General features: G+C 32.1%; 14 protein-coding genes across 14 annotated transcripts; 7 read left to right on the forward strand and 7 right to left on the reverse strand.

Moving 5' to 3' along the window:
• Positions 1-29: 29 nt before the first annotated feature.
• WICANDRAFT_34955 (TLC domain-containing protein) lies at positions 30-1199 on the forward strand (the record flags this gene model as incomplete). Its single annotated transcript, XM_019182255.1, has 1 exon — positions 30-1199. The coding sequence occupies one exon, from the start codon at positions 30-32 to the stop codon at positions 1197-1199; it is 1170 nt and encodes a 389-aa protein (XP_019036589.1).
• Positions 1200-1400: 201 nt separating this feature from the next.
• MRP4 (mitochondrial 37S ribosomal protein uS2m) lies at positions 1401-2198 on the reverse strand (the record flags this gene model as incomplete). The annotated part of the gene is made up of 1 exon (XM_019180765.1): positions 1401-2198. A coding segment is annotated over one exon (798 nt), but the record flags the coding sequence as incomplete, so codon positions are not given.
• Positions 2199-2729: 531 nt separating this feature from the next.
• Positions 2730-3089, forward strand: WICANDRAFT_64738 (uncharacterized protein; the record flags this gene model as incomplete). The annotated part of the gene is made up of 1 exon (XM_019183794.1): positions 2730-3089. The coding sequence occupies one exon, from the start codon at positions 2730-2732 to the stop codon at positions 3087-3089; it is 360 nt and encodes a 119-aa protein (XP_019036591.1).
• A 31-nt stretch (positions 3090-3120) lies between these two features.
• Positions 3121-3837, reverse strand: MRT4 (ribosome assembly factor MRT4; the record flags this gene model as incomplete). Its single annotated transcript, XM_019185112.1, has 1 exon — positions 3121-3837. One exon carries the CDS (start codon positions 3835-3837, stop codon positions 3121-3123), a length of 717 nt encoding a protein of 238 aa, XP_019036592.1.
• A 520-nt stretch (positions 3838-4357) lies between these two features.
• On the forward strand, positions 4358-8968 carry UFD4 (putative ubiquitin-protein ligase UFD4; the record flags this gene model as incomplete). The annotated part of the gene is made up of 1 exon (XM_019183795.1): positions 4358-8968. The coding sequence occupies one exon, from the start codon at positions 4358-4360 to the stop codon at positions 8966-8968; it is 4611 nt and encodes a 1536-aa protein (XP_019036593.1).
• Positions 8969-11635: 2667 nt separating this feature from the next.
• On the forward strand, positions 11636-13323 carry WICANDRAFT_101755 (uncharacterized protein; the record flags this gene model as incomplete). The annotated part of the gene is made up of 2 exons (XM_019180333.1): positions 11636-13155; positions 13181-13323. Exons 1-2 carry the CDS (start codon positions 11928-11930, stop codon positions 13321-13323), a joined length of 1371 nt encoding a protein of 456 aa, XP_019036594.1. The 5' UTR covers positions 11636-11927.
• A 236-nt stretch (positions 13324-13559) lies between these two features.
• Positions 13560-13736, forward strand: WICANDRAFT_24491 (uncharacterized protein; the record flags this gene model as incomplete). The annotated part of the gene is made up of 1 exon (XM_019181035.1): positions 13560-13736. A coding segment is annotated over one exon (177 nt), but the record flags the coding sequence as incomplete, so codon positions are not given.
• Positions 13737-14306: 570 nt separating this feature from the next.
• WICANDRAFT_35666 (PAK family serine/threonine-protein kinase) lies at positions 14307-15287 on the forward strand (the record flags this gene model as incomplete). The annotated part of the gene is made up of 1 exon (XM_019182340.1): positions 14307-15287. A coding segment is annotated over one exon (981 nt), but the record flags the coding sequence as incomplete, so codon positions are not given.
• A 217-nt stretch (positions 15288-15504) lies between these two features.
• Positions 15505-17664, reverse strand: MIF2 (Mif2p; the record flags this gene model as incomplete). The annotated part of the gene is made up of 1 exon (XM_019183796.1): positions 15505-17664. The coding sequence occupies one exon, from the start codon at positions 17662-17664 to the stop codon at positions 15505-15507; it is 2160 nt and encodes a 719-aa protein (XP_019036597.1).
• Positions 17665-18615: 951 nt separating this feature from the next.
• WICANDRAFT_85587 (glycosyltransferase family 8 protein) lies at positions 18616-20316 on the forward strand (the record flags this gene model as incomplete). Its single annotated transcript, XM_019185913.1, has 2 exons — positions 18616-18634; positions 18842-20316. The coding sequence occupies 2 exons, from the start codon at positions 18616-18618 to the stop codon at positions 20314-20316; spliced, it is 1494 nt and encodes a 497-aa protein (XP_019036598.1).
• CUE2 (Cue2p) lies at positions 20313-21626 on the reverse strand (the record flags this gene model as incomplete). Its single annotated transcript, XM_019185113.1, has 1 exon — positions 20313-21626. One exon carries the CDS (start codon positions 21624-21626, stop codon positions 20313-20315), a length of 1314 nt encoding a protein of 437 aa, XP_019036599.1.
• Positions 21627-21893: 267 nt separating this feature from the next.
• OPY1 (Opy1p) lies at positions 21894-22850 on the reverse strand (the record flags this gene model as incomplete). The annotated part of the gene is made up of 2 exons (XM_019185914.1): positions 21894-22805; positions 22830-22850. 2 exons carry the CDS (start codon positions 22848-22850, stop codon positions 21894-21896), a joined length of 933 nt encoding a protein of 310 aa, XP_019036600.1.
• A 168-nt stretch (positions 22851-23018) lies between these two features.
• On the reverse strand, positions 23019-24236 carry WICANDRAFT_35003 (uncharacterized protein; the record flags this gene model as incomplete). The annotated part of the gene is made up of 2 exons (XM_019182262.1): positions 23019-23857; positions 23951-24236. 2 exons carry the CDS (start codon positions 24234-24236, stop codon positions 23019-23021), a joined length of 1125 nt encoding a protein of 374 aa, XP_019036601.1.
• VMA2 (H(+)-transporting V1 sector ATPase subunit B) lies at positions 24200-25991 on the reverse strand (the record flags this gene model as incomplete). Its single annotated transcript, XM_019182596.1, has 1 exon — positions 24200-25991. The coding sequence occupies one exon, from the start codon at positions 25989-25991 to the stop codon at positions 24453-24455; it is 1539 nt and encodes a 512-aa protein (XP_019036602.1). The 3' UTR covers positions 24200-24452.
• Positions 25992-25993: the final 2 nt, after the last annotated feature.

Genomic DNA, 25993 nt, shown 5'->3' on the forward strand with positions numbered 1-25993 from the left:
CATTGGAAAACACCAATATTACTCCAAAGATGTCCCGTCACAGAACTTCTTCAGTCGGTAAGATCGACCTGGGTGACACCAGAGTGCGTTCATTCTCCACCTCGAGAACCTCCCATGAAAGAACAGCCTCAGACTCTAGAATTGATGAATTGTCAAAATCGTCTAAAACCGATTTGGAAATATTGACCAAGATTAAAATTGGCTTTACTGAATTGAACTATCGTCATACTTGGTTATTGCCCTTCATCGTCATGTCTATCGTTTATGCTGCTTATTTCACTTCTGGCAATTACACCGAGTCTAATTTCTTGCATATGTTTGTATCAATTTCATATCAAGTTGGTGATACAAATCAATATGGTAAAGGTCCAAAAGATTTAGCATTTATTTCATTCTACATGATTTTTTTCACTTTTTTCAGAGAATTTTGTATGGAGGTTATATTACGTCCATTTGCTAAAATCGTTGGTGTTAAAAAACCTCAAAAAGTTAAACGTTTTATGGAACAATCCTATTCTGTTATTTATTATGGAATCTCTGGTCCATTTGGTCTTTATGTCATGTCTCAAACAGACTTATGGTTATTTAGAACAGATACTATGTATGCAACTTATCCAGATTTAACAAATGATTATCTTTATAAATTGTTTTATTTAGGTCAAGGTGCATTTTGGGCTCAACAATCTGTTATATTAATTCTTCAAGTTGAAAAACCAAGAAAAGATTTTAAAGAATTGGTATTGCATCATATTGTTACAATGAGTTTAATTTGGTTATCTTATGTTTTCCATTTCACTAAAATGGGATTAGCTGTTTATATCACAATGGATGTTTCAGATTTCTTTTTAGCCGTTTCAAAAGATTTAAACTATTTGGATTCTCCATTAGTTGGTCCTTGGTTTGTTTTATTTGTTGGTGTTTGGATATATTTACGTCATTATATCAATTTGAAAATCTTATGGTCAGTTTTAACTGAATTTAGAACTGTGGGTGATTTTAAATTGAATTTTGCAACTCAACAATATAAATGTTGGATCTCATTACCAATTGTCTTTGTTTTAATTGGTGCTTTGCAATTGGTCAACCTTTATTGGTTATTTTTAATCTTGAGAATCTTGTATAGATTTGTATTTGGAGGTGTTGCTCAAGATGATAGAAGTGATGATGAAAGTGAAGAGGATGAAAAGAAGGAGAAATAGAGGGAAAAGTAGAAGGTGACAATACAATAACAACACATGATATTCCGTGCAAAACTAGATGAGGAAAACCTAATAATTAATAACTACAAAATTATCTCCTTGTAAGCTATATATATTTATTTATTATTCTATTTACAAACTTGCTTGCTTTTCAGCTTCATCCTTCTTTATTTGTTCAATCAATTCTTGATTTTTTAATTTATAATCTTGAATCTTTTTAAATCTTTTCAATCTACCAGTTTCACCAGCTTTTGATAAAACACCAACCAATAAAGTTAAACATCTAACAGAATCATCATTTGCAGGAATAGGATAACTAACTAAACTTGGTTCACTATCAGTATCAATGATCCCAATAGTTGGGATTCTTGATTGTATACATTCCCTAACCGCAACTCTATTCTCCACTGGGTTTAAAATAACAACTAAATCAGGTTTAACTAAACCTTTAACTTCATCTGCATTCAAGACTCTCCCTGTGGCAACACCTTCAAAATCAACTTCTTGACGATCCCAACTTGAAATTTCTGTACAATTTGTTATAGTACCAGGGACCCATCTTGTTGCAACATAATAACCTCCACAACGTTCAGCTGCCAATTCCAAAGGACGTTGTAAATTTTCTCTAGTACCAATGAATAATATTATACCTCCACGTTCTGCAACTCCCTCCACAACCTTGGATGCAGTTCTTAAATATGATAAAGTTTGTTCTAAATCAATAATATGAATACCTTTATATGAACCCAAGATATAAGGTTGAGTAGATGGTCTAAATAATGAGGTGGAATGTCCTAAATGGGCACCTGCTGCTAATAATTTAGATATTGATACATTCTTGATTGATTTAGGATAGAAGACTTCATGATGAGGTATATAAACATCTGTTAAATTTGAACCTAATTTAGAGTTTGATGAATTGAAAAATTCACGACGTAGATGTAATTCTTGTGATGTATAAGGTTCTGATTTTTTAGATGGTATTAAAAATGGGAATTTTTTATTTGGACCTTTTTGAATAATTTTCTTTTTAGGTTCTAAAATTGTTTTATATGCAAATTCTTTGAAAAAACTAGACAATTCTTGCTTCAAAGTGGCATTTTGTTGTAAACTGGCATTTAATTCATTTGTGGCAGGTTCGTTGAATAGGATTTCTATAAGTTGACGTTCTAAAGTTTTCAATTCTTTTGAATCAATTGGTATAGATTCAACTAACGATTCAGTGACTGGTTCTGCACTTGAAGTAGTTGTAGTAGTTGTGCTTGTCGCTGTGATGGTGCTGTTAAGTCTCAATCCACGACCAGCAATGCCCCTAACTAAACCTCGACTCAGCATTCTCAACCAACGTTTAATCTTTAATTTCTTTATTTATGTCTTTGCAATTGTCGTTAAAATGTCGAATTTTTTCATGTCCAGGCGAAAACCAAAAAAAAAAAAGTAGAATTCGCGAAAGTTACCCTTAAAATCGTTTCTATATATTCGATTTCTATTGAATATTTGAATTTTAAATAGTTGGATTAACCTCTGATTATGGAGCTCTTTATTGGTCAATTTGATCAGTTTATTGATCATTTAGTGTGGAAAGCTACTAAAACTACCCTAATCATCCTAAATATCGATCAAGAGTTATCAATTCCTTCTAATTTCCAAAGATCAAGTGTTCAATATTTGAAAAATGTTGAATTAATTGATCTAATTCATATTGATTCATTACAAAAACTAATGGTTTATCTGAGTATGAAACAAGTGAATCATAATGATGAATCCATTGCTATTTGGGAATTACCATCAGAAAATTTAATCCTATCAAAATTAACAAAATTGAATAATAAAGTCATTCTAGGTTTTAATACAACTACAGATTTATCAACTTACAAAAAATGGATTTAACTAGTATACAAAATAGGGAAACCAACTTGGTCTATTCCTCATCTATGTTGATGTTAACAATTTTGATTTCTGATGATTCATTATCATAATATGCCTTTGCCTTAACTTTAAATTCAGATGCTGCAATACCAAATTGTTTCAAAATTAAAGCTTGACGAACATCTAAAACTTCACCTTTTGAAACAACATGATATGGTTCACTTATTGTGATTTTACCAGCTTTGATCTTTGTTGGGATTTTGAATTTATTTCTAAAAGTTTCCTCTAATGAATGAGACATTGCAACATCTTCATCTTCAGGTATTTGTCCACCTCTTGAATAAATGACACCTTCAGGTATAGTGAAATCAATTGGTGATTTGGATTTAGCACGACAATAATCTTGTTTAGAATATGCAGTGAAATAAGAAGCAACAGTTTCAACATCTTCATTTGTAAATAATAACCCACTCACACCATTTGCCAATTTGGAAAACTTGTGTAAATTTTCTTTATATTCTTCTTCTTTAGTATCACCAAGGGCTTTTTCCAAGACACGACGTTTCCCCAAGATTAATTTGGACCCAATCCAATCAGATCTTATATCTTGTAAAACTGGAGTTCTAACATCATCAAGATAGAATAACCAAACATATCTATATTGATCAAGAGCCTCTCTGATCTCGTCAAAGATTCTTTCTTTGTTTTGCTTTCCCTTTTTATCGGTCTGAGCTAAAGTCACCAGTTTAGAACGTTTTGATCTAGGCATTTTTGTATGTGTAATTTGTACTTGTTTTATTGGGAAAGAGACTTTATAAAATTTTCTTTATACAAATTTTTTTAAAGGCCATCGCGGCCAGAGGCTGCGTAACCGTTTCCTGATTTGGACGGGGATAAAATGGGTTATAGAATTGATTTTAAGTATGAAAAAGGTATTAAAATATGATAAATTCATTCTATTATTCATTAATCATTTAGTTAATCAAATTTATATGAATTCATCTTTTTATTCTCCTGTTTTCGGATTTTCCCATACAAAATTTCCCATTTAATTCTCATTTTCATTTTCATTTGATCTCCTTTCAAAAACAAATTCAAAAAAGACGCCACCAATTTGATTCAACTCTACAAGAAAAACCACGTTACTTGAGACCATTGTGTATTGTGTATTGGATAGAATCAACAAGAGAGAACCTGGTTATCTATCACTGGACCAATTATACTCCCCTCAAGAAAAAGAATCATCTTTTTACCATCTATTTTGATCAGGAATCTACAAACGAGAAACCATGGCTAGAAGAAAAGAAACTGGCTCTCCAGTGGACAAGAGAAAGACCAGATCTCAAGGTCCTGCTGCTGCTGAGTCTTGTGATCTGGACAATGACATGGTTATGGCTGATGGAAATGAAGACAATGCTGAAAACCATCAAAGTGACCAAGATATTGAACATCATCAAGTTGAAGAGGACGAGGACGAGGAAGAAGATGAAGATGCTAGTCTGGTTAGACTGAGTGAACAATATAGAAGATTCTCAGAATCACAAAGAGAATTGGAACAACTGGAGAACAATACCCATGAAAATAATGATAATGACCACCACATTGAAGATGAAGATGATGATGATGACCATAATGATACAGATGATAATGATGAAGATGAAGATGATTCTCAAAGTGAAGACATGATGAGATCAATCCACAGAGCAAATGAAGACCATGAGGATGACTATGATCACTCGGATGAAGATGAAGAGGAAGGTGATCTGGAGAATGAGTTACTACAAGGTGCCTTCCGTTCATTTGCAAATAGATTACAAAGAAGTAATGAATCTAATGACAATCCAAGAGGTGAAGCCCGCTCAAATGCTGCCAACTCTTTAGCTGAAAATATGTCTCGTATGTTTCCGGAAGCTATGGGTCTGTTTGGAGGGTTTGGTGCTGGAGGTGCAGGAGGATCTGGATTACGTATAAGTGGATTAATTGATGGGTTGAAAAGACGTGATGATCCTTATTTAGTTCTGGAAACTTTAAATGAATTGAGTGAACGTTTATTGATGATGAATGGATTAGTTGCTGAACGAGGTTTACCTGCTCATGATTTAGCTCATGGTTTAGTTGATGTTTTAACTGATCCCTTTTTCATGGACCAATTGGAATTGCAATTGGTTGCTTGCAGATGTTTATATAATTTCTTGGAAATTAATAATGATTATGTTCATAGTGCAGTCCATGCTGGTGCAATTGAAGCTCTACAATCAAAATTATTGGAAATTAGTTATATTGATTTAGCTGAACAAAGTTTACAAACTTTGGAGATCATTTCCAAGATTTCTGGAACTCAAATCTTTAGAAGAAATTGTCTGTTATCTTGTTTACAATATTTGGATTTTTTCACCATTCATGCTCAAAGAAAAGCTATTAACATCACTGCAAATTCTGTTAAATATATTAAAGAATCTGAATTTGAAATTGTGGAGGAAATCTTCCCAATTTTACAAAGAATTGTTGTTGAATTTTCAGATTCTCAAGCTTTAAATAATTCATGGTTGGCCATTTCAAGAATTATTAAGAATTTTAGATCAAGTCCTAATTTATTAACAAAATTAATCAATACAGATTTATTAAATAAGATGATTTCTGTGATTTCAAATCCTGATACAAATATCACAACAAATTTAAGATTAATAAACACTTTATCAATCTGTGCAAGAAATGATGAATTATCAATCCTGATTTTAAAAGGTGGGAAAATTGGTGATTGTTTTAAATCTTCATTATCAAAATACAAAAAATCAAATAATCAAGATGATTCAGTTTCAATAGAGGCTTTAATGGCTGCACCAAAAGATTTAATTATATCTATATTGGATTTAATTATTAATTTGTTACCATCTGAAAAAAATTCAATCCTCACTATTCAATTTGTTGAAAAAAATTATTCATCAATTCAATCTTTTTATGAAATTTTCATTAATGAAATTTTCCAATTATTAATCAATATTTATTCATCAACTGTTATTTTTGATATTCGTCGTCGTGTTATGATTTCATTAATCAGAATTGTTTCTTCATTAGATGATTTGACTAAATTGGGCAATCATTCACAAGTTGTTAATTTATTAGCTTCAATTGTCATTCAAAATAAAAGTATAATTCGTCAAGAGAAAAAAGATCAAAAACCTTATATGGTTTTATTAGGTTCATTAATCCTAACTCAATTATTGGCTGAAAAAGATCCTGAAAAATATCTTCTAGAATTTGAAAGAGAAGGTTTAATCGCTGATACTTCTTCATTGTTGGAAATCCTAAGAGTTGACGAAAAAACTGTTAAAAAAGATGATGATGACGAAACCATGGAGGAAGATACTCAACAACAAGATGAAGAACAAAGAAATAGTTATCCATCAAGTGAAGTGGATGAAGGTGTTTATGATGAGGAAGAGGATGAAGAGGATGAAGATGAAGAATTCAACAATAGACAATTATTTAACGTGTCAGATCAAGCAATTTTCAAAAATTTAACAACGCCACAAATCATTAAACATTTAACAAAATATGCATCTGATATTGAACAAGAGTATTTATCTAAAAAAGCCTCAGGTTCTTCTAAATTGGAACATCTAAGATTATTGGATGAAATTAGTGCTGTTTTAAAAGATACTGAACAAATTGATAGTTATAATTATAATGATTGGGTTCAAATTTGGAATAATTTCAAAAAGGCATTAGGTGATGAAAAAACAGATTCAACAATTTCAAGTTTTGAATTAATTAGTTCAGGCTTTATCGAAATCTTATCATCATTATTTTCGAATGATGTAACTGGTGATCAAAAATCCATTTGCAGAAATTCATTTTTAGATGTTTTCAATCATGAAGCTTTTGAATTATTAATTAAAAAATTACAAGAGGCTTTAACAAGATCGGAATCATTTGAGATTTTAAGTTGTGGCTTGAAAACTGGTGAAAATAGAGCTGCTTCTTTAGGTAAACAAATTAAAGTTAAGCTGATTGCTGAAGATCCAAATGATGAACAATTTGAAGGAATGAGTGCTTTCATTATTCTGGTTCATGCAATTGCATCTTTTAATAATATAAATTCTTTTTTGAAAAGACGTGTTGAAACACCATTCTTCTTTCGTCAAAGAAATTCAAATAATAGAGATGAAAATAGAAGAAGATCTGATTGGCATATTGAATTTTTAATTGATGATGAAGTTATTCCATATGATTCAACAATTTATGGTGCACTGTTTAAAAATTCTCAAGCTAAAAATCCAAATTTTGATTCATCTAGATTTTGGTTTGAAACTCATGAAATTAAATTTCGTAAAGTTGAAGGTGTTGCACCAGTTGCAGATTTTGATGATAGATATCCTGGCTTAAACGCTGGTGAGGATGAAGATGAAGATGATGAAGATGTGGAGAATTTAAAACATCCAGTAACATTGAGCATTTTAAGTTTATTAAAGATTTTACATGATTTTGATGATTCAACTTCTAAATCATTTTTGAATTTCAAACTTACAGCCAAATTGAATAGACAATTGGAAGAACCTTTAATTGTTGCAAGTGGAATATTACCAAGTTGGGCTATCAATATCACTAGAAAGTTTCCATTTTTATTCCCATTAGATACAAGAATTTTTTTCTTACAATCAACTTCATTTGGTTATTCAAGATTAATTCAATTATGGACAGCTAGAGCAAATCAAGATCAAAATAATGCAGAGAATGATAATAATGGTAATAACAATAATGGGAACGGTAGTCAACCACCTTTAGGTAGACCAACAAGACAAAAAGTTCGTGTTCCAAGAAATCAACTGTTGCAAAGTTCTTTTAAAGTTTTAGATAAGCTGGGTTCACATCCAAGTATATTGGAGGTTGAATTTACAAATGAGGTTGGTACTGGATTAGGTCCAACATTAGAATTTTATGCATTAGTTTCAAAATTATATTGTCAAAAAAGTTTAGGAATTTGGAGACAACATGATGAAATTGATGGTGATGATTATGTTAATAATAAAAATGGATTATTCCCATCTCCAATTGTTTCTGATGGTAAGGAGAGATTATCAAGTTTTAAATATTTGGGTAAATTTGTTGCTAGAGCTTTATTAGATAATAGAATTGTTGATTTTTATTTTAACAAGGTGTTTTTTCAAATTGCACAATCCATTATCAATAAAGAACCAATTATCAAGGATTTAGAAGTTTTAAAACTTGTTGATGAAGGGTTATACAATTCATTAATTTATTTACAAAAAAATAAAGATTTAGTTGAAGGTTTAGAAATTAATTTTACATTACCAGGGTTCCCATCAATTGAATTAATTGAAAATGGTTCAGATATCAATGTTGATTCTAATAATGTTGATGATTATATTTCAAAAGTTGTTGATTTCACAATTGGTTTAGGTGTTGAAAAACAAGTTGAAAGTTTTATTAAAGGGTTTTCAGAAGTTTTCCCATATTCATCAATGTTGATATTTTCACCAAATGAATTGGTTGAATTATTAGGTAATGCCAATGAAGATTGGAGTTATGAAACATTAATTTCAGCTATTCATGCAGATCATGGTTATACAGTTGATTCACCATCGGTTCAAAATTTGATTACATTAATGACTAAATTTTCCAAACAAGAACGCAGACTATTTTTACAATTTCTAACAGGATCACCAAGATTACCAATTGGAGGATTTAAGAATTTGAAACCGGTATTTACAGTTGTTTTGAAGCATAGTGAAGGAGATTTAAAACCAGATAATTATTTACCAAGTGTTATGACATGTGCCAATTATTTAAAATTACCAAATTATTCAAGCTCAGACATTTTAGAAGAACGTTTAATGAAGGCTGTTAATGAAGGTGCTGGGGCATTTTTACTTTCATGAGATTTAAACTAATTTTTTAGAGTGGTGTTCTCTTTGAATAATTTTTTGAAGTTGTTGCGATCAAATCATGGTTGAATATGACTAAATTGTAGAAGAATGGGTAGTGAATAGCTACTATCTGAATGAAAATTAGTTCTTATCTCTTTAACTAGTTGTAGATATGTAATATGATGATGATTTGATCAATTGAATAATTATCAACTCCATTAAAAAATGGTGCTTGCAGATTGCAGGTTACATAGATTCAGAGCAAGCATCAAATCCAACACGCTTGCTATATCATTTGAATTATTTTGAAATTCCACCAAGTAAATTCTTCTACACGTAACGATCAATTGTCAAAATGTACAACAGTGTATATTAATAATTGAATGAGGATATAACCTATAAAGCATCACCCAATATCAAGAATCAAGCCACTATTGATTGTTGATGTCTCTAGACATATACACTATAGACTATTTTGTGTTTCAAAAATAGATCTAGTTGGAAACATTAGCATATGTGAATACATTAGAGCACCTCCCGTAGATTCACTATTCCTATACGAGGTTTTTGGCACTTCACCTAAAATCAACCTAGATCCGATTCATAATGCTACAAGACAAAAAGACACACACATTTACGGACGCAAGTCAATCAACCATGTTTTCACTGGACATAGTACAATTACTACAATTACTTGGATCTTGGATCCTTTTATATTTTTCCCATCTGGAATTAGAATAGATCTGCCCACGGATGGTTTGTGCCCTGGCTGCTGTGTTATTTGTTGAATCTGAAATTGATCTTTGGGAGAAGTAGAAATCACACTGATCAAAGAGTCAACCACATGGAGAGACGATAACCTCGTCGTTGGGAATGTCCACTAGTAACCCGTGCAATATTCACTAACGAGTAAGAACTTTACTTGAACCAATTTGGATTACTTCAATTCACCTCAATTACGTGGTCTGCGTTTTTGCAGACGAGGATATGAGTCCGGTGTTTGGTCTGATAATATGTTTCACAGGGTATATAGTCGCTCTATGTAAGCTATAAATTTAGCTTCTGTTGAGCTCAGCGCTATTCGTATGGCCAATGAAAAGCTGTTGCATGTTGAGGTTTTATTCAATAACTTGGATTCTTTAGCTGCGCGCCGTTTCAATTGGTCAATGCATCTACCTTTCAATAACATTCACGAGACTTTTGATATTGTGGTTTGATTTCACCTTAAATCCATATCAATTGTTTTCAGAATACAAACTCATTTTTCCAGACTATTATACAATGTAGGATAGAATACTTCAAACTGTACTTCTATTTAAATTCCTTTGTTAATGTCATGATCTTTTAGTTTTCAAGTGATTTCAAGGCTTTTTTTCTCTTCTTCTAATTGCTATTCGAAAGAAGTTGATTAATGAACGTTGGATGAATAGTGTTTATATCTACATCTTGTAAAGGTTTGTTCAAAAAAGAAGTAAAACCATCATTTATTAATATTAACTCAATATTCATACATATGTGCATAATAACCTTGGAAATATTCATGAGACATGTGGTAATTGAAAATAATGATGACTTTAAAGTTGAAGATGAATGAAGAGTGAATTTGACTACCCTAGACGTTATACATTCATCTTCTCAAAAAACACTGTTAATTGTTAATTGATCATTTCTTGTTCAAAAATGAATACAATTAATATATAGTGGTTTTTGCAAGTTGAACTAGTTTTCAAGTGAGAGAACTGCAGTGACTTTTAAACTGTACCTGTCAACCGAAGTAAATAATTGTTATTGACCATCGAACTTCACATTTCAAAGCATGCGCCACGCAATCATAAACGTTGAACACTTTCAATCTAAAAACAAAAAACAATTGAAGGAATTTCAACTATACGTATTGGTTATTCTTCTGCAAAAGATAGTTTTCTTTATGTGATATTAATATTTTCACCATTTCTCTCTAATGAGGGTAATCCGTATTACATTACTAGTAGTAGCTGATACTTAATGAGGGTTCAATATTAAACCACTGACTGAGTGAGTAAGCTTGTAACCCATCTCGTGCAACTACAGTGAATTTGTTGAACAAGAGTTGAATATTCATCTATCAGAGTGAATGGTGAGTCAATCATCAACATATACTGCCTGTAAATAGATATTTTCAATGCTAAACGATCCACTGACTACTTGTGTTTCAAAATAGATCAAGTTGGATTGAGGTAGCGTCTCTGGATTCTTCAGACGGAAAGTGCTGACAGAGTACGTCGTCCCAGACAAAAGTGTATATGGGCTAAAGCAAAGCGCCCGTATCAGGTATAAAATCCTCAATAGGAATCTTTGCACACGATAATCACTGCTGGAGACGCTCAGTGCCAATTACTGAGCGAAAGTCTAACTAAGGCTATAGACAGCATATCACTGGTTTGAAGACTCATTTGAGCATGGAATAATCAATTCAATTGTGATTTGTGATTGTGATATTGGACAATCAGCAAAAAAAATATTGGGAAATGACAGTTTCACGTGTCAGAAAAATAAGAGTGTGTATTATGTAATATATTATATCATTACCGGGTAACGCCCCTGTTTTTTTCGCGGTAAAAACATCCTCAAATTCTCTGTTGAAGCGAGACACACGCCAAAAAGAATCGTCAACAACGTCAACAATAGGAGGATCGTACTGGCTGTTGCTGTTCTAAGGTGCTGTTCAATTGTCTGCTGTTGCTGCTAGAAAGTGCCACTTTTATTTATCCATCACACTCACTGCTGACACTGGGCCAAGTCATTGACATTTGATTTAAAACATCGTGTTAACATTATCCAAAGATATATTCGGTACAGCTCATACACTCTCACTCATTTAAAACGCCATTATTCCATCATAATACAAAGTCAGAGTACATCTTGAATCACTTGTTTATGGCTTTCTCATTATCTAACAACTGGGTCAATTCATACAATATCATTCTTAAAGATGTCTGATGAAACATCCACTGTGGATACTTCATTCCATAGTACTTTTTCAAGCACAAGTCAAGATAATAAATCTATAGATCATGAATTACACTCAAAGAAATCCTCATTGCTATTGAAGGATACTTCATCGAATCATCTCACAACTCCAAGGGTTTCAAGAACACTAGATAATCAAACTTCTCCAGGTTCTTTACCACGTTATCCAGGAACATTGCACGTTAATGCTTTGACAAGTGCTGATAACTCTTTAAAAGATCCAAATGAAGAAGGTTTATCACAACAGGATAATGATAACAACGACGACGAAGCTAATGATTCAAATAACAGCAAAACTTTAGATCCAGGAAAACCTTCAAATAATACAAATCAAAGAGTTAATGAATTGATAAATTCTCTTGATGAACCAATTTTTTTCAAAAGAGTCTCAACAATGTCTACTGACTCAACAAATTCAACAAATTCGGCTCAAAGTTATGAATCTCTTCCTAACAATTCAAATACAAATGATGATATAACTGTTGGTGTGGTGAATACTGCTACTGCAACTACTTTCCAAAAAGGAACCCCAACAACAAGACAAGTTAATAATAAATCGCCTGAATTGAAATCAACAGATGACGAAATAGGTGAAGAAGGTTCAAACACTTTAGGACAAGATGATCAAATACCCGATTTAAAGAAAGAATTGGCAAACTTGGAAGTACCTAGTGAAGCAAAAGAAACTGGATTGCAACAACCTGTTCAAATAGAACCACTTCAAAGATCTTCAAAAGTTGAATCTACCGAAACTACAACGAAAAAAGAGGAAACTGATCCAATTGAAACAAGTAGCTTAAGATCTGAAGAAATGGAGACAGAAAAACCAATTATACAATCATCTTCTCATAATGTTAGTTCACAAGAGTTATTAACACATGATCTAAAAATACAAAACCCAACTTTAACTACATCTTCATTTGTTTCAACAGATCCTGGTTCAAATTTTGAAAATAAAATCATTGATGATTTCATTGGCTCATCAACTGAAAGATTACCACCATCTTCAAAATATTCTGAAAATTTTGATAATGAAAAATTTGAACAATTTGAAAAACCAATTGCTGCATCTTCAAATATTAATATCTCAAGCTTAGGCTCAAGTACAACTAATTTATCTGAAGAAATTGGTGATTTAACGATCCAAGAAGAAGATGTTCAACAGCCTCAAACAGGGAATAACACTTCAAGTTCTTTTGGCTCTAAAAATAATAGTTATGTTGCAAAAGCTTCAGATCATTCTTCAGATTCTTCATCAATACCCACTCCAAATTTCACTACACCTAAAATCCCACAAGAAAGATCAACTTCAAACCCTGTCACTACAACGGTTCCCGTATTGTCACAATCAACTATAAATCATCATAAAAATGCCAATAATGGTTCGGGTATAAGGTCTGCAAGTTCTCCATTCCATTCAAAAACTTCATCTTCAAGTTCTGGTGATGCTTTATCAACTAAAAAAAGAAAAAGTGGGAATAAAATGAAGGGTGTTTTTTCAAATTTTGTCAATAGTATGAGAGGTGCAACAAACTCTCAAGATTCACATCACCATAATAACAAGTACTCATCTGGTTCTTCTTCTTCGAGTCTGAAGATTTCAACTCCTTATGATGCTAAACATGTTGCCCATGTCGGTGTGGATAAAGATGGTCAATATACTGGATTACCTGAAGAATGGGAAAAATTGTTAACATCAAGTGGTATAACGAAAACTGAACAACAACAACATCCTCAAGCTGTTATGGATATTGTGGCTTTTTATCAAGATCAAACACAAAATGCTGATGAGAAAGTTTTCAAAAAATTTAATCCATCATCTTCAAAATTAGTTTCAACACCATCTTTTAGAACTCCAAAAATTAACCAACAACAATCTTTTACTCCACAAACTGCACCTCAAAGTTATTTCCAAACTCCTCAACAACAACCATCACAAGGTTTCAAAACTGCATCTTCTACACCAGATGTTTCAAAAGATCGTCAATTTATTCCTTCAAGACCTCCACCAAGACCTCCTCAGCAGGCTGGTGCTTCTGCTCCAACTGTTGTTTCACCATTATCTAGATCTCATTCAGTATTGAGCCAACAACAACAACAACAAAAGACTCCAAGTTCAACACCTCATATACCTCAACATACTCCAAACCATATACATCATCCATCTATACATAAAACACCAACACAAAATACACCACAATCACCACCATCTCTACCACCACATCATAATATCCCACCTCGTGCACCACCTCCACCTCCAAAACATTCAGATGAAATAATACCTGATGAACATCCAATAAATGAAAGAAAAGATAATAGCAATAATAATCCACCACCATTACCAAAAGATCAACCTGTTAGGGACCCTCAACAAGCTGCCTTGAATTCTCAACGTAAAAAAGAGGAAAAAAAGAGAAGAAATGCACAAATTTATGCTAAATTAGCTACAATCTGTTCAGAAGGTGATCCAAGTAAAAAATATAGAAATCTTGTTAAAATTGGTCAAGGTGCTTCAGGTGGTGTTTATACAGCTTATGAAGTTGGTTCTAACCTAAGTGTTGCTATAAAACAAATGAATTTGGAACAACAACCTAAAAAGGAATTGATCATTAATGAAATTTTAGTGATGAAAGGTAGTAGACATAAAAATATTGTGAATTTTATTGATTCTTATTTATTAAGAGGTGATTTATGGGTTGTTATGGAATATATGGAGGGTGGTTCATTAACTGATGTTGTTACTCATAGTGTTATGACTGAAGGGCAAATTGGTGCAGTTTCAAGAGAAACTTTAAAAGGTTTAAAATTTTTACATTCAAAAGGTGTTATCCATAGAGATATTAAAAGTGATAATATTTTGTTATCAATGAATGGTGATATTAAATTGACAGATTTTGGATTTTGTGCCCAGATTAATGAAGTTAATTTGAAAAGAACAACAATGGTTGGTACACCATATTGGATGGCACCTGAAGTTGTTTCAAGAAAAGAATATGGTCCAAAAGTTGATATTTGGTCTTTAGGTATTATGATTATAGAAATGATTGAAGGTGAACCACCATATTTAAATGAAACTCCATTAAGAGCTTTATATTTAATTGCAACAAATGGTACACCAAATTTAAAAGATCCAGAATCTTTAACTGAAATTATGAGAAATTTTTTGAGCTGGACTTTACAGGTTGATCCTGAAAAAAGAGGTACTGCTACTGAATTATTAGAAGATCCATTCATCTTACAAGCTGATGATGTTAGTTCTTTATCACCTTTGGTTAAATTAGCAAGGATGAAAAAAATGGCTGAGAAATCTGATGAAGAATGATATTGAAGTTGTTTTCTCTTTTGTGGCTTGTATCATATAGACAATACTTTTTTAATTACAATTATTTTTGATCATGAAATGTAGAAACTACTTGAATCTATTGACAAAAAAAAATAATACGCCTTGCAAATTAATCATACTATAAAAACACAAAATATTTACGCCCAAAATTTAATAATACAGAATAATAATAATACACTTTTCTCCCACTCTCTTATTAATCACCATCATCCCATTCTTCATCAGCTTGACCTCTTGTTTGAACAAAGAATAAAGTTGCATCTTTTTTACCTTTATTAACAAATTGGTAAAAATTCCCCATTGGAACTTCTAAAGAACAACCTTTTTTAATTAAAAAAACAGAGCCAGATAAAGTAACTTCAATAATTCCTGAAATACAATAAAATACAAAATAAGTTGTATCTGTACTTTTCAAACTTTTAACACCACCTGGTGGAATTAACATCATACCAGTTGCAATGAAATCTTTATTTTTATCAAACAAAATTGCCAATTTAAAATTATCAGTTGCTGATCTAACTTCATTACTAAAACTTTCTGCACCTGGTGCCCATGCAACTAATCTATCATTTTTAACATCTGAACCATGACCTTCAAAAGTATCAATCTTAAGGAATTTTTGTTGAAACCATTCAGAACCTCTAAATTCACCATTTGAAACTGCTTGTTCATCTTCATCTTCTTCTTCATCGTCATTTTCATCTTCTTCAAAAATATCAGTCATATCATTAGTAGAAGATTTTGGAGTAGTTCTTGTTTTAGAAGGTTGTCTTGATGTTGGTCTTGATCTAGTATTATTATTTCTTCTTGTTGAACTTGCTCTTGAAGGCATTCTTGATCTAATAGGTTCAGGTTTTTCATCAACAGTGATGATTTTTTTCAAAGTTGGAACTTTATCACCTTTACCTTTTTCATAAACAGCTCTTTCATTTCTCCAAAATGCTAATGGTGGGATTCTAACTCTTGAAGATCTTCTTGTTGGTTGATGTTCTTCAGGTTTTCTTGAAGCAGATCTTGATTCTTGTTCTTTTCTCAATCTTTTAACATCAATAACATGTTCATTTGAAGGTGAAAGTGAATCCAGTACCCCACGTTTAAACTTGTTAACTCTACCATCAGGACGGTCACGACTACGACCACGTTCATCATCAAAGACATCATCTGAATCTTCTTCATCACTAACTTCAACTTTTTTCCCCAGTTTTCTTGCTCTATTTTTGATATATTCAGCTTCACTATCATCGTCATCATCATCATCATCACCTAATGTTGGCATTGAAGGATCTGATTGAGAATCACTAACATCTGGAGACTGATCTCTTCTTGATCTAGTATTATCATCTTCTTCACTTTCAACTTCTTTCCCACTATCTTCATTAAATTCATAATCACTTGACGATCTGGATTTTGATCTTGGTCTTGGTGGAGTTCTTGGTTTTTGAGACTCCTTCTTTTTATTTAAAGCCATTTTTTTGGATAATGATGCAATTGATTTTGATGATGGAGGTGGAGGACGAGGTTTTGAAACTTCTCTTGGTGATTTTAATGATGATGTTGGTTTTAGTCTAGTTGGAGTTTGAGTTCTTGAAGCAGGTGCAGTATTTCGACTTGGTTTTTTAGCAGATGACCGTACTGTAGTATTTCTTTCCAATTCTTTTTGTCTTTGAAAAAATGATTTTGAGTCATTGGGTATTATTGATTCATTAACTTCATCATCTTCATCTTCTGGTACGAACAATGGGGTTCTTTTTGGTGTATTTGTTGGTGTACGTGAATCTCTCCTACTACTTCCTGGGCCTTGTTGATTTGCATAAACTCTTTCTGTATCTTCATTAAACGAAAGGTCTAGTGACATATCATTGTTGTTGTTGTCATTCACCATTTTAATGTTACCTCTTGATTCATCATCAATTTCCATATTATCATCTGAATCATCATCATTATTATTATTATTATCTTCATTAAAAGGAGGAGGGTTTTCATTAGCATCATCAAATTGTTCACTATCATCATCTTCGTCATTGTCATTTCGGTCATTATTTATTGTAAGACTTCTTGAATGTGATGATGAAGTTCGTTGTTGAGAATGTGAGGGAAGTGGTGATAATAAAGGTGAATTCCTTATTCTATGGTTTGAAGTTGGAGATCGTAAAATGTCATCATCATTTGAAGGAGGGAATATTATACGACCATTTGGAGGTTTTGTATTTGTATTTGAAGTTTCATTGACCAGAGTTGTTTGTTCTTCTCTGAAAAAGTCATCAAGATCTTCCATGTTGTGTTCATCTCTTCGAACATTTTCTCTAGCCTTCAACCCTGTCTTTCTGGATTTGACACCTATCTCTGAGAAATCCATTGTTATTGTATTATGCTAAATGATTGAATTGATTGATTGAAGGCATACGATTGATAGAATTAGATTGTTTTTCTCTATTGTTTTTTTATGCTAAACCCGAATTAGCGATAACAGCGTGGCACAGCAGTGATTCCAGAGCCAATTAACGATGTGTAGAGGTGGATATTGGTGGGATTGGTTGATGAGTTGATGAATCTTGAGCTTGGAACTAGGTGCTGTTGGTTTTTGTCACTGGTTTGTATCCAGATTTCGATGGTTGTATGTATTTGTTTGTTTATGTTTTGATTTTTCTTTTAAAAAATCGCGTAGGCAACGGGCGAAAAAGAAATACGAGGGTAAAGTTGATTAAGTAATCATATGTCATGTGATATTCGAGGGTTATTTCTCCAAATGGAGTATTACCTAATTGGGGTATTTCCCCAAACTTAAACTTTAATGAATTAATTAATACCCACAATAAACTCGAGAAACTTCGAAATAACTGAGGAAAATGGGGAAATAAGCAAGAAATAGGTTAAGAGATATTGAGCTAATATAATTCATTAATTCTCCTCTCTATAAAGTGATTGCACTCATAAAAATTCAATTAATTCTGTCTCTGTCTCTTTTTAAGTGTCCCTGCGTTGACACAATTGCAGGGCTTCGACACGTAATTGAAAAGTCAACTTTAAAGCTATAAACACCGTTTAAAAACGACAAATCTCGAGGAAATAACTATTACTCAGATAATTGGACTATTACATCAACAATATCTTTCATAATCCCTTGAAATCTCCAACTAAATCTTTCCAAATCTCTACAGATTTCGTGAATCTCGAAGCAAGCACACGCACGTTCAAATTGACAACGAAAAAGCGTGAAATTTTTGAAGGCTGTAAAGAAACAAACAAAAACAAGACAAAAATTCATCTTCTTTAACGCTTGCATCATTTGGAAAGACTGTATTCCAAAATGGCCTTTTCATATTCACGTCTTGATCACCCAAAGAATCAAATTAGGTCTTTTCTACACAGTTTACACGTTCGAGGAAATACCAAAATCATTTATTCCACAGTTATTATTGGGTTGATATGTTTATTCACAATTTCACACAGCTCTTATTCTAAGCACTTGCAAGACAAATATCCAAATGTATTGGATCATGTATCACCTGAACAATCACACTCTATAATAAAAGATCAAACTTTAAACCATCAAATCTTGGATTATGATCGTGATAATATCAAATACATTTATCCAGAAGTTGTTGAACAAATTTATAACAACACCGATTTAGATGGTGTTGATTGGTCTAAATATGCTTATGTTTTATATGCCACTTCATCTGCTCATATGTGTAATGCAATGATGATATTTGCAGAATTAAGAAAATTTAAAACTAGAGCTCAATTAGTTATGTTGGTTAATGCTGATTTTTTGGAAGAACCTACCAAATATGAATATGAATTTACCACATTGACATCATTTTCTGAAAAATTCCATGTTAAATTGAAACCAACAAAGATTAAGAGAATTAATGATAAACATGATGTTAATATTTGGATTTCAAGTTTTACAAAATTGATGGTTTTCAATGAAACTGATTATGATCGAGTTATTTATTTGGATTCAGATGCTATTTTAATTAATGATAACATTGATGAATTATTTTTCATCCCACCATGTAAAATGGCTTCAGTTACTGGATATTGGTTAACAAAAGATAGATATGCTAAAGATGAGATCAAAAATAAATATTCACCAAATGATTATGATTTTAAACCTTTAACTAAAGAAGAAAGATCCGGGAAAATTAATCAATTGGTTGATCAATCAATTAAACCTTTTACTAATATTAATGGACATTTACCAATAAATAATAATGTTAATGCTTCAACAGATTTCAAAATCAATGAAAAGAATTTTTACAATAATTTATACAATAATTTACCAAATTTCAAATTTTTGGATGAATATTCATTTACAAATATCATTATGGTTATTCAACCAAGCCAGGAGCTATTTGCAAGAATTGAAGAATCTTTTAACCATCGTCAAAAAAATGAATTTGATATGGATATTATAAATTTTTATGTTTTCAAAATGTCAAAATGTTTGAATTTACAAAATGAAAGGAAACCAAAAACTCAAGAATCTAGTATAGATGAATTGATTAATGATATACCTGAATATTTAATTTTACCTCATCAAGTTTATGGAACATTAACTAGTGAATTTAATTTAGTTAAAGATCATGCCTCATTTTTAGCAGATCCTCAAGATCAACCATTTGTTTATCAAGGTCACGGTTTACAAACAACAAATAATCAACCAGCATATTATGATTTATCTAAAGAACCACATCAAGCTAAGCATTTTTATCCAAATGTTAAATATTTACATTTTTCAGATTCTCCAATTCCTAAACCATGGTTTGAAAAAAATTTAAATGATGATTATATGAGTACAAGATTAAGATGTGAATCACATCCAGATTTCCATCAAAAAGAGGGAGAAAATCAAAGAGTTAAACCAATGGGAACTATTGAAGATTGTTCAGCTGGTGATATTTGGGAAAATATTCATGAATTATTTGGTAAAATTAGATTTGATGTTTGTAAATTAAGATTAAAGCAAACTACAAAAAATCCATATACAGATGATATAAATTAAGATTTCAATCCAATAACAACAAATCTAGCCTCTTCCTCCAATGCGTAAAATTCACTATTTTTCATCCATTTCTTTATAGATGCTCTAACCTTGGAAACACCACCTTCACTATGTAAACCTTTCCCAGTAACCACAATAAAAGGTTCAACTTCTCTAGCTTTTGCACTATATGCGGCACGACCACTTGCTTCTCTAGCTTTTAATTCATCTTGCCACCAATCTCTTAGTGCTTTTGCAGTTGTATCTCTTGCATTTTTAACATGGAATCCATGTAAATCTAATTTATTAATTTCTCTACATTTTCTTAATTGGACCCTTTGTAATGCAATTTGTTGAGAAGTTAAATCATCTTCAATACTTGGTGATCTCAAGACTGTAGAGGTTGGTTTTGGCAAAACTTGAGTGAATTTAAAACTTGGTGGTTTAATTGGAGTGGTTATTCTATTATTATTATTGTTATTAATGGATATAGTTTTGGATTCATTTTGATAAGTTTCTTTTACACCATTATGTTCCACAATAAATAAATCCAAGGCAATAACATTTGTAACGTTTCCTTTGAAGAAAACTAAAGCTTCTTGATTAAATTCCCAATTGATATTAACCAGATGAGGATCATCATATATAAGTGAAGCTAATTCTGACACTTCAGGACTATTCTCATTGTAAACATATTCTTGATTGGCTTCAGAGTTTCTTCTCTTACGACGTCCTTTATAAACTGGTTTAGATGATGTTGAATGATTTTGAACTCTACCACCATATGGAATATTATTTGTTGTTTTAGGTTTTAATTGCTCTTTAGCCCTTTTCTCTTCATTTCTCAAGTTATAAATGATATCAACTAAAGCTTGTACAATGTTTCCCCCATTTTTATGATAATAACTTTTAGCAACATTTAATTCCACATGAAGTAATTCAGAAATGTGATAAATACGTTCATTAACTTGAACCCAAGTTCTATTTGAATTTTGATTCTTATTAATCTCCTCCAATTCTAATTTTTGTTCAAATTCCACAATTATATCATGGTTTAATAAAGATTCAATAGCTTTTTCAGAATCATTATCACAGTCTAGTAAAGTTTTAGAAATGATTTCCACGTCAATATGAGGAAAAGCTTCAGCTAAGGAGGAGATTTTAAAACTTGGGTCTTCAACATCAGGTTCGTCACTTGTTTCATCGCTCTGTTGAGCATCGCCAGAATAAGTGGTCATTATAATGTCAAAAGCCTTGTTGAAATCACCATCAGCTTCTTCAACAGCATCGAATATGGCATCTTTTGGGACATCAGGAAAGCACTCAGTCATTGTGTGGAAAGTAGGATCAACGTCAACGAAATCCAAAGGCGAGGGTTCTGATGAGGGTTTGAAATTGAGCTGGTTCATTTTATTGGGATTCATGGTGTCCTTAAATAGTTTTTGAATGGTGGTTGTATTGATTTTGTTTCTGTTGATGTTTTGTTTTCTGTTTTGTTTTGTTTTCTGTTTTCGAGATTTTTTCACTACGAAATTTAGATGATTAACTGATAATTTACTAACAAATAGCTATTAACTAACTATTAACTAACTCATTAACTAACTATTCCTCGTCTTTATTATCGTCTTTAGTAGCACCAGCCACTTCGTTAACTCATCCTCGTTCTCAGCACAGAACCGTATTCTCTTCATCGGCGTGATCAAGAGCATGCAATAGATTTTGGACTTGCTCAAAGGGTCCAGCTCCACAACGTCAATCAGCTCACTGAGATCGATTCTCTTGTAGAACTTGTCCGTGTGCTCGGAGTCTCTGCTGCTCTTGTAGAAGTAGAGATACCTGTTTGTCAGGATGATGTAGTAGCGTTTCCACTGGTTGTAGCGTTTCCTGAGCCGTAGCAAGTAGCCCTTGTCAATGACATGTTCTGGTGAGTCTGAGGCCAATGAGTTGTACTGGGCCTGTTCAGCAAGGACTTCTTCCTCTGGGATAGGTGGTGGCAGGGGGTGGAACGATGAAGTTGAGTGGTTGTAATGTGTTGGACAGGATACACCTCCGTCTGATAAACCTGAAGTGAAGTTGTCGTCTGTTCCTGAGAAATTGAGTTGTTGGATATCATGGTTTAAATCCTCGATTGAACTGGACTTAGCATCTTTAATGATCAGGTTATCAGATATCTTTCTTGGTTTGAATATGTTGTTCGCTCCAACCATCTCTTCCTCTTCTTGTTCATTAATCTTCAATACTTGATCTAATGCCTCGATCCATTTGTTGAAATCACCAGAATCCACACTTCTCAAATGATAAATACGTTCATTGGTCACTATAATGAAATGATTTGGATGGTTATCTGGGATTTTAGTGAATGACAAGATATCTCCAATGGGTATAACTTTTGAAGCCTTATACTCTTTTGAATCTTTATAATATGACAATTGATTTCTTCTCAAAACAAACCATTTTTTTTGCCAATTGTGAGACTTGTTCCTTTTCAATAAGTAACTAGAGATTATAATCTCATGTTCATTAACACTAGTAACCATTGAATTACTATCAGTCATATCAGAAATTTGTATTTCAATTGATCCATCAATTTTTCAATTGTCGTTTGCTTCAATTTCGTTTTTTCCATAGGGAAATATAGGGCACCTTGACTTCCCAATTGGGCAATAAACTACTTACAATTCAAATATTAATCATCGTTAAATTCATTAAAATGTAACACTCTCTCATTTCCCCAATTTCTTTCTCAATTTTTGTAATTTTTGTCTCTCCACAATCTCTCTAATTAAAATTGCAATACTCTCTTCAACATTCTCACCACCTTCATTTTCCACCAATACAAATGAAGATTTCCAATTATTGGCCATTTTTTTACCAGCTTCAACTAAATTTGGACTCATCCCTTCATGATTAGCATGTGTACACACTATCAAGATAGGAGGTGGTGATTCTGGAGAACTTGGATCAATATCTAAATCATCTAATCTATTTGAAATCTTTCTCAACTCTGCTAATTTTAATTGTTCATCTTCAAATGATTTCATCTTCCACAATTGCTTTATACCATAGATTAATGAATAAACATCACCCTCTGAACCCTTTTTCCATTTTTTTTGATAATTTCTATATTCTCTCCATGCATCTAATATAGCTCCTCTTATGATATCTAATAAAGTTAAAGGATCATCATTATTAATGATATCCAAATCTGGTGATATTGCTGAATTTCTTGAAGTTGAAGGTGATAGCACCTCTTCATATGATGGTGGGTTAAAACTTGGAACTGCACTATACATGAAAATGTATCCATCAACATTCCCATCCAATTCTGATGCTCCACTAGCCACTAATAAAGGATTTGTTGATACTGGTCTTCTTGGTTCATTTGCTAAATTATGTAAATCCTCTTTATCCAAGTTCCTATATAATGAAACTTCTAAAAAAGGTACAACTAAATCTGGTTTAAAAGGTGGTGTATCAATTAATTCAACCAATATTGGAGAAATTGTGGGTTCTTTATATGTATTTGAATCTTCAATTGCATTGTTGGCATATTGCTTTATATCTGGGAAATTATATGAATAAATCTTGTTTTTAATCACTTTACCACCATTCCCACTTGAACTACTACTTCTTCTTTTCTTTGGATCTGTTATACCTTTTGTATAAGATTGGAAAATTGTTGGACTTAATTGAATATCATTTGATTCCGTTATGATTTTCTTTGCCTCTAATCCACCATATTCATCCAATATAGTTTTAGATTTCCTCTTTTTAGGGAAATATTCAAACATTAAAATTGTGGATTTATGAGTTGGATAATAAGTTTCCCTAAAAAATTTTGAATAAATGTTGTTTGCAAAAGTGGATTTCCCAACTCCTGGACCACCAAGAAGCACCAATTTTATGGGATCCTCATCATTAACCACTTTCAAATCAGTCATATCCAACAAAAACAACTCAAAAGTAGTCAATTCTTCAATCAATTGCTTTGTGGCTTTCCTGATAATTTATTAATTTTCCTTAAAAAAAAAAAGTTTCGAGATTTTTCGAAAAATTTCTTGTTTTGGCTAAAGCCGATTATGACACATTTTCTACACAATTTTATTAAAAGACTCTTTTTATTATAACTATCAATTGATTCAAGATTTCAATGCTCTCTAAGCATCAATCAAATTCTCGTCTCCTCTTTTATCTGGATCTTCTCTCTCTTCTTCCTCTTCTTCTTCATTTTTAGAACGATCATAAAATTCATCCAAAATCTTTGGTGAAATTCTATTCAACATCTCCTTTGGATAAATTCTTAATAATGACCAAGCTTGATCCAAACTTTCAAAAATTGATCTATTTTCATATGCACCTTGATTAATAAATGTCTTTTCGAATTTTTCTAAAAATTCTAAAGATAATTTATCTTCAGTAGATAAAGCTTCTTCACCAACAACTGCCTTCATTGCTGCTGCATCTCTACCAATAGCATATTTAGCATACAATTGATTTGAAACATCACCATGATCTTTTCTTGTCATACCTTCACCAATAGCACTCTTCATCAATCTTGATAATGAAGGTAAAACATTAATTGGAGGATAAATACCTCTATTATATAATTGTCTATCAACAGAAATTTGCCCCTCGGTAATATAACCTGTTAAATCAGGAATTGGATGTGTAATATCATCATTTGGCATGGTTAAAATTGGAATTTGAGTAATTGAACCATTTCTACCTTCAACTCTACCAGCTCTTTCATAAATTGTTGATAAATCTGTATACATATAACCTGGATAACCTCTTCTACCTGGAACTTCTTCTCTTGCTGCAGAAACTTCTCTAAGAGCATCAGCATATGATGACATATCTGTTAAAATTGTTAAAACATGACGTTCAGTTTGATATGCAAGATATTCTGCAGTGGTTAAAGCTAATCTTGGAGTAATAATTCTTTCAATTGTTGGATCATTTGCTAAATTTAAAAATAATGAAGTTCTTTCTAATGAACCATTTTCTTCAAAATCTTGTTTGAAAAATCTAGAAGTTTCTAAATTAACACCCATTGCTGCAAATACAATGGAAAAATTTTCTTCATGACCATCATGAACATCTTTTGTTGGTCTAACTAAACCTGCTTGTCTACAAATTTGCGCAGCAATTTCATTATGAGGCAAACCTGAAGCTGAAAAAATTGGGATTTTTTGACCTCTTGCAATTGAATTCATTGTATCAATTGCTGAAACACCAGTGGAAATCATTTCTTCTGGATAAATTCTTGCATATGGATTAATTGGAGAACCATTGATATCTAAATAATCTTCAGCAAACACTTTTGGACCATTATCAATTGGACGACCAGAACCATCAAAGATACGACCTAAAGTATCTTCAGAAACTGGGATTTTTAAATTTTGTCCAGTAAATTCAACTCTTGTCTTTTTAACATCAATACCTGAAGTACCTTCAAACACTTGGACAACAGCTCTATTACCACGGACTTCTAACACTTGACCAGCTCTAACAGAACCATCTGGTAAAGTTAAATTAACAATTTCGTTATATCTTGGGAACTTGACATTTTCCAAGATAACTAAAGGACCATTAACACCACCAACGGTATTATAATTTAGTCTTGGTTTGATTTTAAACCCTTCAGTCACTGCTTTCTTGTTGAGCTCGAACAATTCCTTATCAGAAAGAGACATCT

The sequence above is a fragment of the Wickerhamomyces anomalus genome (assembly GCF_001661255.1).
Source record: "Wickerhamomyces anomalus NRRL Y-366-8 unplaced genomic scaffold WICANscaffold_6, whole genome shotgun sequence".
Lineage (NCBI taxonomy): Eukaryota > Fungi > Ascomycota > Saccharomycetes > Phaffomycetales > Wickerhamomycetaceae > Hansenula > Hansenula anomala.